This window comes from Chiroxiphia lanceolata, chromosome 1, assembly GCF_009829145.1.
Source record: "Chiroxiphia lanceolata isolate bChiLan1 chromosome 1, bChiLan1.pri, whole genome shotgun sequence".
Taxonomy (NCBI): domain Eukaryota; kingdom Metazoa; phylum Chordata; class Aves; order Passeriformes; family Pipridae; genus Chiroxiphia; species Chiroxiphia lanceolata.
In genome coordinates this window covers 111,086,983-111,103,091 of record NC_045637.1, presented here as the reverse complement: position 1 = coordinate 111,103,091, position 16,109 = coordinate 111,086,983, and the positions used below count along the sequence as shown (strand labels likewise).

The window sequence follows — 16,109 nt, the reverse complement described above, 5'->3', positions numbered from 1 at the left end:
ACCAGTCTTTCAAACGTAGCAGTGGAAGATGAGGAGGAGGGGGTGGAAACTCTGCAGATGTGATCCAAATTGGTATTTTAAAACCAGAGTCCTTGAATATTATCGTTATCTAAAAGCAATCTTTTCTTGATTTTAGTCTCTTTTTATACAAATGTCAACAAAGTAGATTGTTTGCTGTTTCACAAATGCCCAATTTCAATCAGAAAAAAACAAAAAAGCTGCCAAAAAAGCTCCCAGGTATGAAATTATCATTCCCTGACATCTAGAGGCCTAAAAAGGTGCAGGGAACTCTGCACTGACACATTATACCCTTGAAGGCAGCTCCTTGGTGTTGTACATCTCATGCAGTCTGGATTGGACTGTGGTCCCCTCCTTAATCAGTCATTGTGTCTCTTCCCTGCAGTCAGAAAACCTGACTGCCAAGTTTTGTGCTGTCTAAGCTGATTTCACTGGGAAAGAAAAAATCTTCCTCAGCAGGAAATTGGAGGTGAGACTTATTTTGCTGAACAGCTTCAGGGTGCCTCTCATTTCCACCAATGTATTTTACTTGATACCCACTCAAAAATCATCCTCTCCTTATCCTAAACTCAGCTTATGAGTCTTTAGACAGACTTTCAGGAGCCATGACAAAAAGGTGCAGCTGATATGTTTATTCAAAGAAAGCATTTCTAATATGTTAGAAAATATGTACAAATGTAAAAAGAGATTGAGCCTACTTGCTACATGCCATTTGGTGGTGATTATATTTAGCAGCAAGCACTGGAAGCACAGAGTTGGAGATCCTACAGCTCCAGAGGTGATGCCAATGTCCTGCCTGCTCTGATGACAATGTTTTCAAGTGTATGAGCCTCCATAAGTGACCAGTATAGGGGACACCTGGAGGTATTGCTTTGTTATTTTTGGAGGCATCACCACCAAAGGCTGCCCTGGGTGGCAGCAGCTCCCCAGCTGTGTTTCTGGGGGCATCCCACAGTAAAGTAACAGGGTCCTGAGCTGAGGGGCCTCTTAATCTGGGAGCTGAGGCAAAGGGGGAGCGGTGAGAGTGGCTGAGGTGATTCCCTTTTTACAATGTGAAACAATCACATACCTGTCCGCTTCCCCCCTTCCTAGAGGGTGCCCCATGTCTGTCCCAAGGATGTAGGGATTCAGGTATGGAAGAGCTTCCACAAGGCAGAGCATATTTGGGAGTGAGGCAGAAGCAATGCTTTCATCAGAGAAGAAAATAAATACTAGAGGAAGAACCTTGCTTGCTGAAATGTATTAAAAGAGCTCTAAAAAACTTAATTAAAAATCATTCTGTTGCAACCCTGTACAGTCACTATTTTACAAGTGCACCGGTGCTCTTGGAAAATGAATGTCGCAACTTAGGTCACAATTCACAGCATATCCCAAAAGGAGGTACAGGTATACTGCTTCTCCCAGGGGGATGCTGCACACATGGCACACCCTCCAAGACTACATCAGACCTTCAGCCAGCCCCTCCACCAGCAGAAGGCAGCTCATGTGGGCTCACATGACCCCAGTGCTGTCAGACCAGCCAGAGAGCTGGGTGGGTGTCGAAAATGATTGGCCAGCCCCAGCACCTCCAGCAGGGCTGGAGAGGACACGGGCACAGGACTGAAGCAGTCCTTTAAGATGGGCCTTGAATGTCACCCCAGCGAAGGCATAGATGACGGGGTTCAGGCAGCAGTGGATGAAGGAAATGGTTTCCGTCAGCTGCAGGGCCAGGGCTATCTGGGAGCTTGCCTTGCAGTCATTGATGATGTGCAGGCTCTGCAGAGAGTCCAGGAACAGTGCGATGTTGAAGGGAGTCCAGAAGAGGAAGAAAACAATGACAATGATGAAGATCATCTTGATCGCCTTGACCTTGTTCCGATTTTTGCATTTTTGCAGGTTTTTCAGTATCTGGGCGTAGCAGCAAACGAGGATACTGAAGGGAATCAAGAGGCCCAAGATATTGACTGCAAACTGAGAAGCAACCTTCCAGGTATTGCTGCCTGGCGGGTATGTGGGGACACACTGTACAGCCTGCTCGATTTCCAGCTCCTGGTTGAATATGATGTTGGGCACAGAAGCCAAGCCAGCCACCAGCCACAGGATTAAACTGATAATTACGCCGCAAGAGGCTGTCCGTATCCTCATGGCATAGACGGCATGAACAATTGCTATATACCTGTCTATGCTCATGAGGGTTATAAAGAAAATACTGCTATAAAAACCTGTGTAATAAATGCCAGCCATTATCTTGCACATAGCATTGCCAAAAACCCACTGGTCTGAAGCGTAGTGGGCTTGGAAAGGGAGAGGCACAACGAAGAGGAGATCAGAGGCAGCAAGGTTCAGCAGGCAGATGTCTGTCATTGTCGTCAGCCTTTTCCTGGTCAGGAGAACCCAAAGGACCAAGGAGTTTCCCAGAAGGCAGAAGACAAACACGAGGCAGTAAAGACTCGGCAGAAAGAGGGATTTAAACCTGCGAAAGCTGTTTCCTTCATTGCACGGAGCAGTGTTTTCATCATATCCATAATCATATTCAGTTGTGCCAAGGGATTGGCTTGTGGGATTCATCTCAGATACCTGTGCAGGAAAGAGCAAAGGATAAATGGCTGGGTATCCTGGCACAGTACTGCCAGGGTGGCTTCTGCCTCTCTCTGTGCTGTGTTGAGCCTGTGGATCAGCCTCTAGGCAGAGAGAGGAACTGCAAAATGCAGTCTCAGCCTCGCTGGCTGGACAAGAGCAGCTCTACCACCCAAAAAGTTGCCTCGGCAGCCTGCCAATTGTTCCTATACACACGTAAGTATAAGCACTGGGATGTTCTTGGTTTCCTTGAAATTGCCTCAGTGCCAGTGGACTAGTCCCTCATCATCACAATGAAAGGGAAAAATTCATGCTCTGAATAGTCATAGTGATAAAAAAAGGGTACAAAACCTTGCATCTGAACTAAGGATCTGGATTCTCTTGTGCTCCCTGGGGTGGGGAAGCATTTTGCCTGTAGCATAAAGACCCTTATAAACATGTCATGACTGAAGAAGCCATCACCCAGCAGCACAACTGCATTTTTAGCAAGGCTGCTCAGGGCTAGATACTGGCATGGAGTGCAGAGACATGCAAGCTAGTTTTCTGTGGCTGGATCCAGGATCACACACAAAAAGCTCTGCAGCAACAAGGAGTTCTCAGGGATACATAGCAGTGCCAAGCTCTGGTTTGGTACTGACCTGCAGGCCAGCTGGTGAGCTGCTTGGCTGTGCCTATTGCTACAACACAGCAATTTAGTGCTCCAGCCTGTTCTGTCCAACTTCAGTTTAATAATTCAGAGAAAAGCAAAACAATAGGAGGGTTGTTTCCTCTCTGTCATTTCTGAAGAATTGCAATGAAGGGAGCTTTAAAATAGTAAAACACTGACCTGCTCTCTAAAAGTGAGTCAGTGTTTTAGCTACCTTTTTTATTGTTCATGACCCCTGTAAAAGGGGATACCGTTTGCAGACATGTGTTCACATTTTAAGAAGTAATGGTTCTTTCAAAAGAATTTGGCTTGTCACAGCTAAGACTTTTGAAAATTTATGCTGCGCTGAACCTGTGTTACACTTGCTTACAGGTTGATCACATCTCAAAAGAGCTTCAAAGACACAGATGAAGAATAGTTTGCAACAATCATTGTTATTAAGCTGTAGCAATAATGGGAATTGTGATTAATTCAATAAAAGTAGAGGATGGGCTCTCCTAAATTAAAAATTGCCTTCAGGTATAAAAAAAGAGAGAGAACAGTGCAAATTTTTATATTGATAAGGAAGGAATCACAATTCACCCCTTCTTGCCTGGCTGTGCCACTTGTGTGGGGGAACAGAAGGATCTGTATGCACAGCACAGAGGAGTACTGGAGTCAGTGTTCATCCTCTGCTCCAGATACGGATGTTATTCAAGCCTCACTGACCTGCCTCAGCTTTTCTGGGGGTACCAGGACTGTTTCAATTGGTACGTGCCATGCAGAGAAACCTGTTACAAATACAGCACTCAACCCTACAGAATTCCTTGTTCAGAAATAACAGTGAGAGAAAAGCAGTGCTGCAATCTACATTGATAGTGTAATTCTCTACTATATTGAGTTTTCAGCCATAGCTAGGACATCTGCATTATTAATTTTAACTTCATATAAGGCATAAGCCTCTAAATTTTGAGTTGATGAGTCACTAGATAATGGCTCTTCAAGCAGCAACAGATGTTGGTAGATAATATTTCCTGCTAATGCTTTCGATGTGTGAACCTGACACACTGTGACTGTAAGCATTGAGCGCTGGCTCACTTTTCTTAATTGCCTGTCAGGGACCCCTTAAAAGGACTTCATAGATTGAGCTATCAAAAAGAAAAAAAAAAATTCAAAAAATAATTAGTACTCTGTTATAGATACATAGATCTATAAATGTGTAGATATATAGAGATACGTATTTCTAGATTTATAGATATAAAGCATCTGCCTTGGGCAACATTCTGATGTTTTTCCTGGGCTGAACAGAGGCTGGAGATGCTCTGCTTCAGACCACCCTTACATCATTAATACCTTTGAAAGCTTCCAACCCGGGCACAGCATTTTCCATTTTCTCCCCTCTCCACATCACTCAGCTAAACAGTCAAACTGAAAAAGCAGTTTTACAGAGGGTTTCAAGGGAAAGTTAACTGCTGCAGGTTCCTTTCCCCTGGTTGCCAAAGTTGGCCCGTTAGTAGCACATTGAATATGGATGGACTTTACCTTTGACGGCAAGAAGCTTCTACCCTCTCAGATGGCCCCTGTCCCCTTCTCCTTCTGCTCTGTTGCTTGGGCTCAAGAGTTTACAGGAGGTTCACTTCACCACTTGCAGAGATGGCTGAGATTTGGTGATATGCAGGTGTCGAAGGAACAACTGTCAGGTACAGAATGGGCTTGGAGGCAAATAGAAGATTCTGTATCTGTGATAAACAGGAAAAGAGGTGAGAGGGCTATCAAACACATTCTGCAAAACAAAAATCAAACATGGCTCTTTCTGAAGGTAGTAAATAGTAGCACTCCTTTTAATGTGTTTGCTAAACCCCACTTCTTCACAGCCACCCCTGATTAAATTGAAAAATTTTAAAGTTCAGACGTCTTCACCACAGGAGATGCCCTAATTAATTTGCAACTTTTTACAGAAGCTGATCTACAATTTTCAGGTCTCATTATTTTAGTTTTTCATTTTCTTCAGCTAATAACCACTTGTATATGCAGTCTGTTTATATCCCTCCCCATTAAAAATTTATTGGCTTTTTTAGCAAAATAAGAACTCACAGCTACTGACATCACTTAGCAATAATTCTTTAAGCAGCTTTTATTCAGTGGAGATATTGGGCTTGGATATGTTGAGGTTTTTTAAGACATATTTTAGTGCCTTTAGGATACATGGTAAAGGACAAAATATTGGAAAAAAAGGACAAACTTGAATTTTTTTTATTTTATTCAATAGCTTTAAATTCCTTTGGTTTAGTGTAATTCTGTAAACTATGGTGCTTTGTAAGTCAGACAAATTGTTTGCTTTTCATCCATTAATCTCAATAGGCACCATTTTCATGATTTATAAGAGCACAGAGAATACCAGAGATTCACCCAAGAACCACAAAGAAGTATGTGGAAGATCCAAAACATGACTGTTATTGAAGTTATTAACCTATTCTTTTGTTGCAGCTCCAACCCAAAGTAGCTTTCCAGTTTGCTGGCTATTGCATAAATCAAGAGTGAAAAAGAGTCTCAAAGAGAAAAAAGTTCAACATTACAGGCAGAAAGAAAAAAAAATGAGAAAATGAGCTGGTGAAAAAAAAAAAATAACCCGCTGAAGGACCTGACACTAGTCAGTAGAAGAGTCACAAAGAAAAGACCTGTCCCATGCGGTGTTCAAAATGCTAATGGTGACCACAGCATTACCCTGCCTCAAAGTACTCAGTTGGTCTTATTACATAAGAAACCATCTCTTCTTATTTTGTTTATATTTTTCAGAATTAATTTTTAACATTATTTCAACAGAAATTTATGTTATTTTATTCTCTAGATCTAATTATATGATTAATAATATGTCAGTAGTATGCCCTGGTGTTACAGACACACAGTACAACATAATGTAGCTTCCTTCTATTTATGTTTTTGTTTAGCTCCCATCATTTCTTCTTAGGATCAAATCAGTAATAAATTAAAGATGCCCCCTTTTCCATTGCATGCTTTTTTACATTAGTTTGGTTGACAAGTTATTAACACTTATAAAAAATTTAAGAAATAATTTGACATGAAACTGATAAAAGAATAAAATACTTCTGCATTTTAAAACATTAATACATATTCCAAAATTGGAAAAATATTATATTTTTTTCATGAGTTATTTTCTGTTGCACAAATTAGGATTGCACAAAATTATTTCAGTTCATTCAAAATGCATATTTTTCAACTGGGTAATCTCCCATCTGTGTACTTTCACTGGCCACAATACTGCATGGTCAGGCAAAGTGAGGCATGAAGCTGGAACAGTGCAGTAGGAAAACATCTGAGGAAGTGCTGTGTGTTTTGGAGAAAGCAGGAGCAAGCAAGAAGATGCAGAGGACCTCGAAGGTGAGGAAAAGAGCTTGAATTCAAGTGAAAAAAGCTAAGATAGAAGTGAGCATTCCTGATGACTGATGTGGCTGGAGGATGGCTGGCTGCTGTACTTTGGGCAGACCAAGGAGTAGTGTGCTGGTTATGTGGGTAACAGCTTGGTAATAAGGAAAGGGAGAAAAAAAAAATTACGGTGATGCCAGAGTTTTGGAGGAAAAGAGCAGAATTCTGGAATGTAACGTGACATTTCCAAGTGGAGCTCTGCTGTGTTTTGAGAAGTGATATACGGGTTTGAGTCCTTGGACCTACTCAGCTTTCAGAAAGGTTTATATGTCTGTAGTGCTTGTGGGGTGGTTGGTGTTCCTGACACACAGCCATCTCCTGAGCTTTTCTAAACAGAGGAAGAGAATTTGTCAAAGGCAGCAGAGGATGTGATTTGTCAAAAGCAGTGAAAGGAATTAAGTGGAGATGAATTTAGAAGATGACAAACATGGCTTTGGAAAGATGTTGTTTCTGACTGGCAAGTGTGAAGACAGGTGGGAGGCAAAATTCACAGCACAAGGAAGGGGTGGGATTGGGAACTGAAATGACAATAATTATGATGTTGGCTGAAATGGTGATAAACATGGTGATGAAAACTAATGGGAGATGCTTGGGTTGGGGAACAGGGAAGAATGGCAGATTTTATTCTTCTCCTCAAGTTGAGCCCTACTGACTCCTAGAGAGAACCCAAGAGGAGCATGGGCCGACAGGGTGGTAGAGACAAATAGCCATTAGTGTGTTCACAAATGTAATGTGCTGAAAGCTGTAGATGTGCTAAATTTCCCTTGAAAGCTCAGAGAAAGATATGTGGTGGAGAGAAGATGAAAGGCACACACTTGCGATTTTCTTCGTGTCAGCTATGAGCCAGTCTGTAATAACTTGTGACCTTCTCAACAATTTTTCAGTCTGGGAGTAGCAATCACCATGTCCTGAGTTATACAGGGGCCATGCAGGCAAACAGGGATTTTCTGGCAAGCCAACATACAGCCCTTCGTACTTCTCCTGAGGAGGATAACAAAGCAGAAAATGTGGTAAACCAACAAGAGGTGGCAAGATATGAACACAGAAGTTAAAGGTCACCTGCACTTGAAAGTGCTGAACTGGAACAGAAAGAGATGCAGAGAAGCCGCAAGGTGGCAGGAGGAGAAGTGTGAGAGAGCTGGGCTCAGCCTGGTAAAGCAAAGCCGTGGAAGGGATACATTTGCTATATACAGACAACTCAGTGAGGAGATGGGCAGGAGAAAAAGAAAGTTGTCTCACCTCACAAAAAGCACAGCCACATGACAGCAATATTTACCCCTTGGGCTCAAGTGAGTTCGCTAGTGGGGCACTGGGGCCATGGAGCAGCCTTCCATGGGAAGAGAGCCAGTCAGCTGGTATAAAATGGTCCTAGTTGAGTTTGTGAAGAGGATGCCTGATGTGGAGGGGACAGCCAGCACCAGGCAGTCCCTCCCAGGGCCTCGGGGATGCTCCCAAGGTGCTGGGTGAGAGCTGGGGGGGCAGGAACATCTCAGATCTATTTGCTAAGAACCTATTCAAAATCCACCCCAGAACTTCCTTCTCCACTAGCCCTGACTGCTGCCTTTCAGTGTCTCTCCAGATCAGTTTTAGTTGGTCACCAACACCAATGCTAGCAACGTCTCTCCATACTCTTGTGGGATTTCCTGTGAGAAAAAAATACCTTATAGCAAAACAGAGACGACTGACTGTGGGTATCTCTGGTGCCCACTGGCCTATGGTCAGTTTGGGTTTGGGTCCATGCATCCACTCAGGACCGTGAGCTGCCAGAGAGAAGAGCCATGTGGCATCACCACTTGGTGAAAAGGATGGTGCAGGCACCTCAGTCACCATTCGAGTTAAAAAATGCAGCTAAAATGTTGCTGTAGGAGGAGCTTTCTGGTTTGTCTTATGTTTTGACAGTGGTTGTCATGGTCAGCCTGCAGCAGCCACAGCAGCCCCAGACAGATGGAGAGGACTGGGCAGTTTCCATGTGTCTGTGCACCATGCTGCTCACACTTCCCCTTTAGCTGTGCTGCTGCCACTGCCACTGCAGCCCTTCTGGTATTTACACTTGGACTTGCAGTTTCTGCAGTTTTATCTTCTGCTTCAGTGGGGAAAAAAACCCACGCAGCCCTTCACATAGCTGAAGACACTGACAGCCCAAAAGTGACCAGCATATCAGAGTAATACAGACTTCCACTCCCCCAAATTATTCGGAGTGCCAGGGTCAGGAAAGGGATGCTCCTCTGAAGCCCTATGTTAAAAGGAAAGACTGTGGTAAATGTCACAACCAAAAGGAATCTTGCTGTGGGGCAAACTGCATGGCCACTTCCTCAGCTCCTACAGTCAGAAATATTCTCTAGTGGCAGAGACAACCCATGCACATTAGTCAGCCTCTAACATCAGTCCCAGGAGGTTTTCTTGTCCTGTGCCATCACTGCAGCTCCTCAGCCTGGGGGTGATGGCCAGCTTAGCTGCTGCAGAACTGCTATGCCTGCTCTTGTAGAAACCTCTCCTTGCTCCTAAAGACGGTCCAGATGAATTGAGTTTTAACACAGAAAGGAAACTGTGGTTGCCACAGAAGACACCACCAGCAAGAACTTGCTTTGGCCTCAGGAGTGCCAGCCTTGAGGCTGAGTGGGAGCCCTGGTATGGCTCTTGTTGTTCTGTAAGGCAGATGGGAGGCACCTTTCTGACACCATGGCACAGACTCTGGTGTTGTTGTAGAAGGCATTAGCAAAAGATGGGAATAAAAACAGAGTGAGATGCCTACCTGGTAGGATATTTCCCAAGAAAAGACTAAGTGTTTCCTGGATCTACCTGCTATCATAGCAACTGGCTGGAAAGCAGAGGACACATTTACCTCAATGCAATGTTTGTCTTCCACATATCTCAGAGTTGTAGGAGCCAGCCAAGTCCGGTGCTGTTATGCGAGAAGAGCACTTTCTCTGCCTTTCCACAACAGCAAAATAAAAGCAGCTTCTTAGTCAAAAGGAGGCTTTTCCCTTTCAGATCAGCTCTCGCTTTACATCCCAGAGAGTTTACTGTGTCATATTAGCAGAGGGAAGAGATAGTTCAGCAGAGGGAAAAAAAAACCAGGATTAACTGCAATAGGGGTTATGTGATGTTCAGAGTTGCTGGGTTGCTCAGCTAATATGCCTTGAAAAATACCAGCAATCATTAACGTTGATGAGAAAAACAATGAGGACAGCTCAGCCTTTCAGGAGAAGGTAAAAGTGGGGGGTCAGGGTGAGAACATCCTCTGCAGCACGAGAGCAGCATGGCAGGTAGAATTTTGATGGATGTCCCATCCCAGATTCCTTCTCTCTATCTCTCTGCCCCAACAACCCTCTCCCAGGTGTCTCTGCTGCCTGCACTTACTAGCAACTGCCCTCACCCAGCTGCAGCACTCTCCCTCTTGCACTCCTCTCTCTCAGGGCAACAGGGATGGGCGAGGGGGACACTGAGACCTGGGTGCCCAAGATGGGAAGAGACCTGTGAGGTACAGGATGAAACACCACATAGGAGCTGTCTTTTGAGGAATCCTGACATGTTTCAGTTATTGTCACGATGTCTGGGTCTACCAGCATCAGTTATCAACACACCATCTTAGTTGGACTGCATCACCTTGATCAAAATTTTTTATTCAGACAATTGTACCTCTACGCTTCTACCAGTGTAGAGATACAAATATGTCACATGGAAGAATGGTTCTTTTGCTTTTCTCAATGGGGATAATATATTTGTATGCCTGTGTACAAAGAGGTTGGGTGAGATTTTGTGACCATGTGAGATTTTTTTTGTCATCAAAAAAAGTATATTTAGTTGATTAAAATACCTCTGAAAGTTCCAAGCTGTTTGGGAGTAGGATTTCCCCCTCCAAATCAAGCAAAGAAAAATAAAGAAGAGTCATAGGACTTTATTCTGACAAGTTTCAGAAAAACATTGCTATTTTTCATTTTTAAATGTGTTGTTTCCAAATATAGCTTTTTTTTAAAACAAAACCTCCTTTTCTAACTCTTCTTCCTTGAAACCGAGCAGATTACAAAGCTTCAAAAATTTTCCAGTAGAACTAAGATGTGTCTCTTCTGTTGATAGCAGGCAGAAATTTTTATTGTTCTTTTTAGCTTGGTCAGCAAAAATATTGACACCCTCCACCAAGTGGAGTTGTGTTACAGTAACAAAGTGCTTGTGTCTGCAGACACGTACAAGTGTGCACAGGAAAAACCTATTTGGCATTTTTCTGGCTTTCTCTCTTGCAGCAGATGCTCAGTGCAAAAAAAAAAGGCTATGAGCCAGAGAGTCCTCCAAAAACTGTTACTGAGTTTGTATAGGAGAAGCAGCTGGAGGTGTTTGGTAAGGTCTGGACCAGCTCATTCTGCTCCACGCTTTACTTTTCACTACCGGCACCAAAGCCACAAGGATTATGGCTTTGACAGCTGCAGTCTTGCACAATCGCTTAGTTTCACCCTAGCAGAAATCTCTGTGTTGCAAAACTCCCAGCACAGTAACTCATTCATAGTGGTGTCAGCAGTGAGTGGAATTTTCTCACTCATGCTTTACAACAGGGTAATTGTGGGACAGAAAGAAGTAAACAAATATATCTCTTGCATATGTAGTCCCTGAGAACAAAAATCTTCCCCATCTGTCCCTTACCTGATGCTTTTTTCCCCTCACCCTAGAGCACTTAGATTTTTAACGCTTTGCTGTCTCAAACCTTCCATTCACTACTGCATGGGAACCTCTTAGATTTGCATCTGACCACGCTTTGCCTAAGGAGGGAGAACAAAGATGCAACCAGTTAGAACAGAAAAATCACAGAAGACAGGGCTGCATGAAACACTGGGAGATCATATGTCTCCTGTCTTGAAGGCAGGGGCAGTGTCCTGTCCCACTGTTACTCTTGTTATGCTGTTGTTCAGCCTGCTCCTAAGCCACTGCTTTCTCCCCAGCTTCTCCTTACAAACCATCCCAGTGTTTCTCCAGACTCACTGCTCATAAATTTGTCTTAATACTTAATCTAAAACTCTCCTGGTATAATTTGAGTCAGTTATTTACCTTATCCATGGAGGAACAATTACTTCTAGCTGTTTTAAAATATTCTAATATCGTGTTTTCCTTCAATCTTAACTGCTCATAATCCATATTTTTTCCTTTTAGGTCATGCTTTCTAAATTGTTAAAACTAGCCACTCTTCTTTTTTGGTGACTGTCCAGTTTTCCTTAATCCTTTTTGCATTACAGTGCCCAAAACTGGCAAAGCAGACTGGAAGATTCACTTGCCTGGGGTAGGTGTTTCCTTTTGCAATCATGTAGCACTAGTGACTCACAGTTCTCCTATGCTGCATGTCAGCCCAAGATCCTGTTCTCCAGAAGTGCTGCCCTCCCGATACTGTGTTTGTGGCCTCATCTGACCCTGCCCATATGCAGAAGTGGGCAGTTGTACTTAATGCACTGCAGCCCATCGCTGCCAGGCTTTTTCACCTGTCAAGGTCAATTTGAGATGCCATCCTGTTCGCCAGTATATTTGCACCCCTTCCAAAGGTGGTGGCATGTGTAAAAATGGAAAAATCACGCACCAGACCTTCATCCAGAGCAGCAAAGAGAAGAAAATGCTGGTTTGTGCCAGGGCGGGGCACAGCCCTGGATGCAGGATCCTTCTAGGCAGCTCTCCTGTCCAGCAGTGATTGCTCAGGAGTTTGTCTGACCACCTGTGCACTCACATGAAGGTTGTTTCAGGTGCTCAGAAAGCTTGCTAGCTCTGAGGTATGGGATACCACTGCTTTGTCTGGCTGGCATGAGGCTGAAAATGAGGTTGGTTTGACATAGCTGCCTCTTGGCAGATCAGTATCAGTTCCTATTCTTTTTATTTTCTTGCAGCCAGCCTATTGCTTCTAGTGCTTTCCAGCAACTGTAATTACACTGACTGGCACATAATTCCCTCTCTGGCACAAGCTGGTGGTTCCCCACCAGATTATCAGGGCTTCCTGTGCTGTCTGTCTGCCCAGTGCTCACCACCAGACCTTGGCACTGACCATACTGGCTTGGAGCAAAGGTGGCCACTAGCCACCACCACCACTGCTGGGTCATCCTGCACCAGCAGCATCCAGTTGCAGCTGCTCCAGCCTGCCCAGCCCAGCCAGAGCATAGTTCTACTCCTAGCACCCAGCCAGGCAATGCCAGTCAGAGACCACTGAAAAGCACAAAAGACCTTCCTGCTGATGCTCAGGACTTTCTTTTCAAGGCTCATTGACCCTTCAGGTGGGAATTCTGGGAGCTCCAGCACAGAAACCAGGCAGGATGCTTCCCACCACAGCCATGCTGCCTGACCCTGTGCAACACTTTTCGTTTCTGTGAATGCAGATAAACCAGATGCTGCTTGGGCAGGGGTAAGGGCACTTAATTAGCTACTTAGTTAAATGATTAGGTTGGTTCCTGGCAGGGTTTGGGCTTGGGACCATTCACACTATCTACCCTCAGAGAGCAGCAGCAGCAAGTGGTGCAGACCACCAGAGACTTGTTCCCAGGTGCAAGCCCAGTACCTTCCTGCAACTGGGTGCCAGTGGTATTCCTGCAAGGGCTCACTGCCACACTGCAGTGGCTGCACCACTTCTGCCTCTCAGCTGGCCTCAGGCCATGCCATTCCTGTGGCTGTGAGGAATCGTGAGGCCTCAGGATGGGAAACTTCTCATGTGAGCACTGGTGCCCATGTCTGTCTCTTGAGTGCAGCTTCATTTTTGCCACAGGAGCCTCCTGTAGAAGCAACTCCAGATGCTTACCAGATTTTAAAAGGAAAAAAGGTTTTCAACACATGAAACCATGCTCTTAAAACAGGGAAGTCTGTGTGGTTTAGGACTGGTTGATGACTCAGGGACCCTGGATTCAGCCAGCCAGCCACTGGCACACTGCTCTCAGCACGAGAGCAATCACATACCAAAATCTGGGCAATGATCCCATCCTGCTGATGCTTCCCATACAGACCACAGTGGCTACAATCTCAAAGCAGGCATCTGTATAGCATTGTTCTGTCTTTCACATCTTCCTTTAGGCTTCTGCCCTCACCAGGGGCACGAAAAGAGATTTTGCTAGGGTAACACACACCTGCTACACTGCTGTGGTCTGAGAGGAGGTGTGAAGAGAGCTTGGCAATGCCGCTGATAAATCTTTATCTGAGTTGCTGGTAAACAGGAAGCTGATGAGCAGCTTTATTATTTTTCTTGGGTTTTTAGGTTCTTTTGTCTGTTTTTTGTAACTATTTTTTTTTCATTTAGTTCATCTCAGGAAACACATTTTTTTTGCCACCTTTTGCAGGAAATGTGCAAGATACCCAAAGTGTTGAAAACCTCAAGGTTCACTCAACCCAGTCTAGGAGAGATGGTGAGTCAAAGGGCCTGGCAATGAGGGCATCATGATGGCATTGGCAAAAGCTGGAAGCTAATGGGTCAAGCTCACAATGGTGAAAGTAAGGCTAAAAGAGCAGAATACAGACACTTAACACACTTCTGTGCAGTGATTGTATGTTCAGCCTGGGGGGGCTTTTTACTGGTATCAGAAAGAAATTTCAAAATTTGCTGGTCAAGACAGCCAGGGACATAGGTCTCTACAGAGCTGTAGCACTTGTAGGCTCTTGGGAACTCATTTTCAACACCAAAGACCCACCCTGTCCACACCAGGCACATCCACCATCCACGCCACTGCAAACAAGCACAGCTGCTGTGCTGAGCCATGTGTTGTGGTGGAGGGAAGGCCAGTGCTCAGCACCTCAGCATGGACCCAGCAAGTCATCCAGATACATCAGGAGCAAGCAGGACAGGCTGTTTAGCAGATACCCCCAGCTTGTCCTAGGCTGATGGCAGCAGTGCAGGTACTGAACCTGCAGGGATCAATTCTCACCATATTTAAACTCTCTCCTGATCTTGCATGGTGCTGCTTGAGAGAACAAGCAAATAATCAAGCCCCTGCTGCTTACAGAGAGACATGCCAAGGTCTGCCAGCAGTAACACTGGTTGAAGAATGGGGGATCACAGGATGAAGTCAGGGGGAAAAGTGAGGCAGAGGGGAGACATTCCTCACACCACGGCCTCAGGCTGTAAACGTGATTTCAGCCACAGCACAGCTGACCTTGCACTCACTGAAAGGAGTTTGCTTTTTGCACCAGCCCTTCTTCCTCCCTCTTCATCATAGCAGCAGGGAGGATCTCTTAGGCTGGTCAGGGTAAAACAGAGCTCCTGTTCCCATCACCTACACCATCCTCCTTTCCTGTGGGCTGGGGATGGACATGCACAGCTCAAAGAAGATAATAGATACAGCACAAAATGTTTTGAAAAATACCACATCCAGCAAGAAGCTGGGTTGAAGAGCAGGAGGAGTCACTTTCCGGCATGCAGATGCATGGTTCAAGTTTCCTTCTCATTGCCAAAATGCAGCTTCATGTTTTTCTGGTGTGGGTTTCAAATGAGTGGGATAAAACAGATGAACTTTTACCACTGCATAGCTGAAATCTACATTTCCTTTTACGACACACAGATTTTCTTTTGCTGACTCTTTTCTGATATCCTCCAATAATTCCAAGGACCATCAAGACTTCCTACCTTATAAGATGGTAGGCAAAAGAGTAAAAGGTCAGAAGTTTCATTAACCTCTTAAGGATCTTTCTGAGCAGGACCTAACTCAAGACCAGCTTTTATAGACAAGAATAATGGTAACATGTGCACATTTCTTGGACAGAGCAAAGGATATCTGAGAAATCCCAAAGCCAAGAGTGGAGCCGCAATGCTTTAGGGAATCTTAGAAGAAAAAGAAAGCTCTTGAATTAATCTCAAATAAGGTCCAAAACACCAACAGAAAAAGTGGTCTGGGTGTTTGTATCTCCTTAACCCAAAGTGCTCTCTGCTTGCTTTATCTTTATGCTATCAAATATGTGTAAAGCCAGTGATTCCAAACTTGGGAAACCCTTCCCAGTGTTAGCTCTCTTTAAAGAAGAGCTCAGAGCATAGGTGGGGGCAGCCAGCACTGGGAAGTCTTTGCACCTCACTTTGCCAATGATAATCACTGCAAGTTGGGATGGAACAGAACAACCCTCCTTTGTTCCTGCTGTGTCTCTTTTCAGTTTGGGAAAATTGAAAGCAAAATTAAAGCAGAAATTCTCCTCTGTAATGTAACAAAATAGATCCACAGTCCAAGGCAGAAAAGTGAAATCACATTATAAAAAAAGAAAGATGCATAACATTTTGGAGTTTTCTTTGCCCTTTGCAATGTGAATAATTATTCTGATAAGACATCAAACAGCAGCTGACCACATATACTACAGGAGGTTAACATTTAATGTACTTCCCAGTGCAGCATGCTATTAAAAAATATGAGTGTGCTCCCATCATGATTTCACTTATGCCCTCACTGTTAAGCTTGGTTTAAAACACACCTTTTTACTCCTCTATTACACGAAAGAAGGAAATGAAAAGGAAAATTACATACTTGTCTCCAGGCTC

At 44.2% G+C, this 16,109-nt stretch overlaps 1 protein-coding gene across 2 annotated transcripts; it reads right to left on the bottom strand.

Moving 5' to 3' along the window:
• Positions 1–670: 670 nt before the first annotated feature.
• LOC116791114 (C-C chemokine receptor type 8-like) lies at positions 671–4,841 on the bottom strand. 2 transcript variants are annotated; one of them, XM_032696806.1, is made up of 2 exons: positions 4,742–4,841; positions 671–2,574 (listed from the first exon to the last, which is right to left on the bottom strand). In XM_032696806.1, exon 2 carries the CDS (start codon positions 2,563–2,565, stop codon positions 1,510–1,512), a length of 1,056 nt encoding a protein of 351 aa, XP_032552697.1. In that variant the 5' UTR covers positions 2,566–2,574; positions 4,742–4,841; the 3' UTR covers positions 671–1,509. The 2 variants fall into 2 exon arrangements, with proteins under 2 accessions (XP_032552697.1, XP_032552705.1); XM_032696814.1 differs by lacking the exon at positions 4,742–4,841 and adding an exon at positions 3,213–3,227.
• Positions 4,842–16,109: the final 11,268 nt, after the last annotated feature.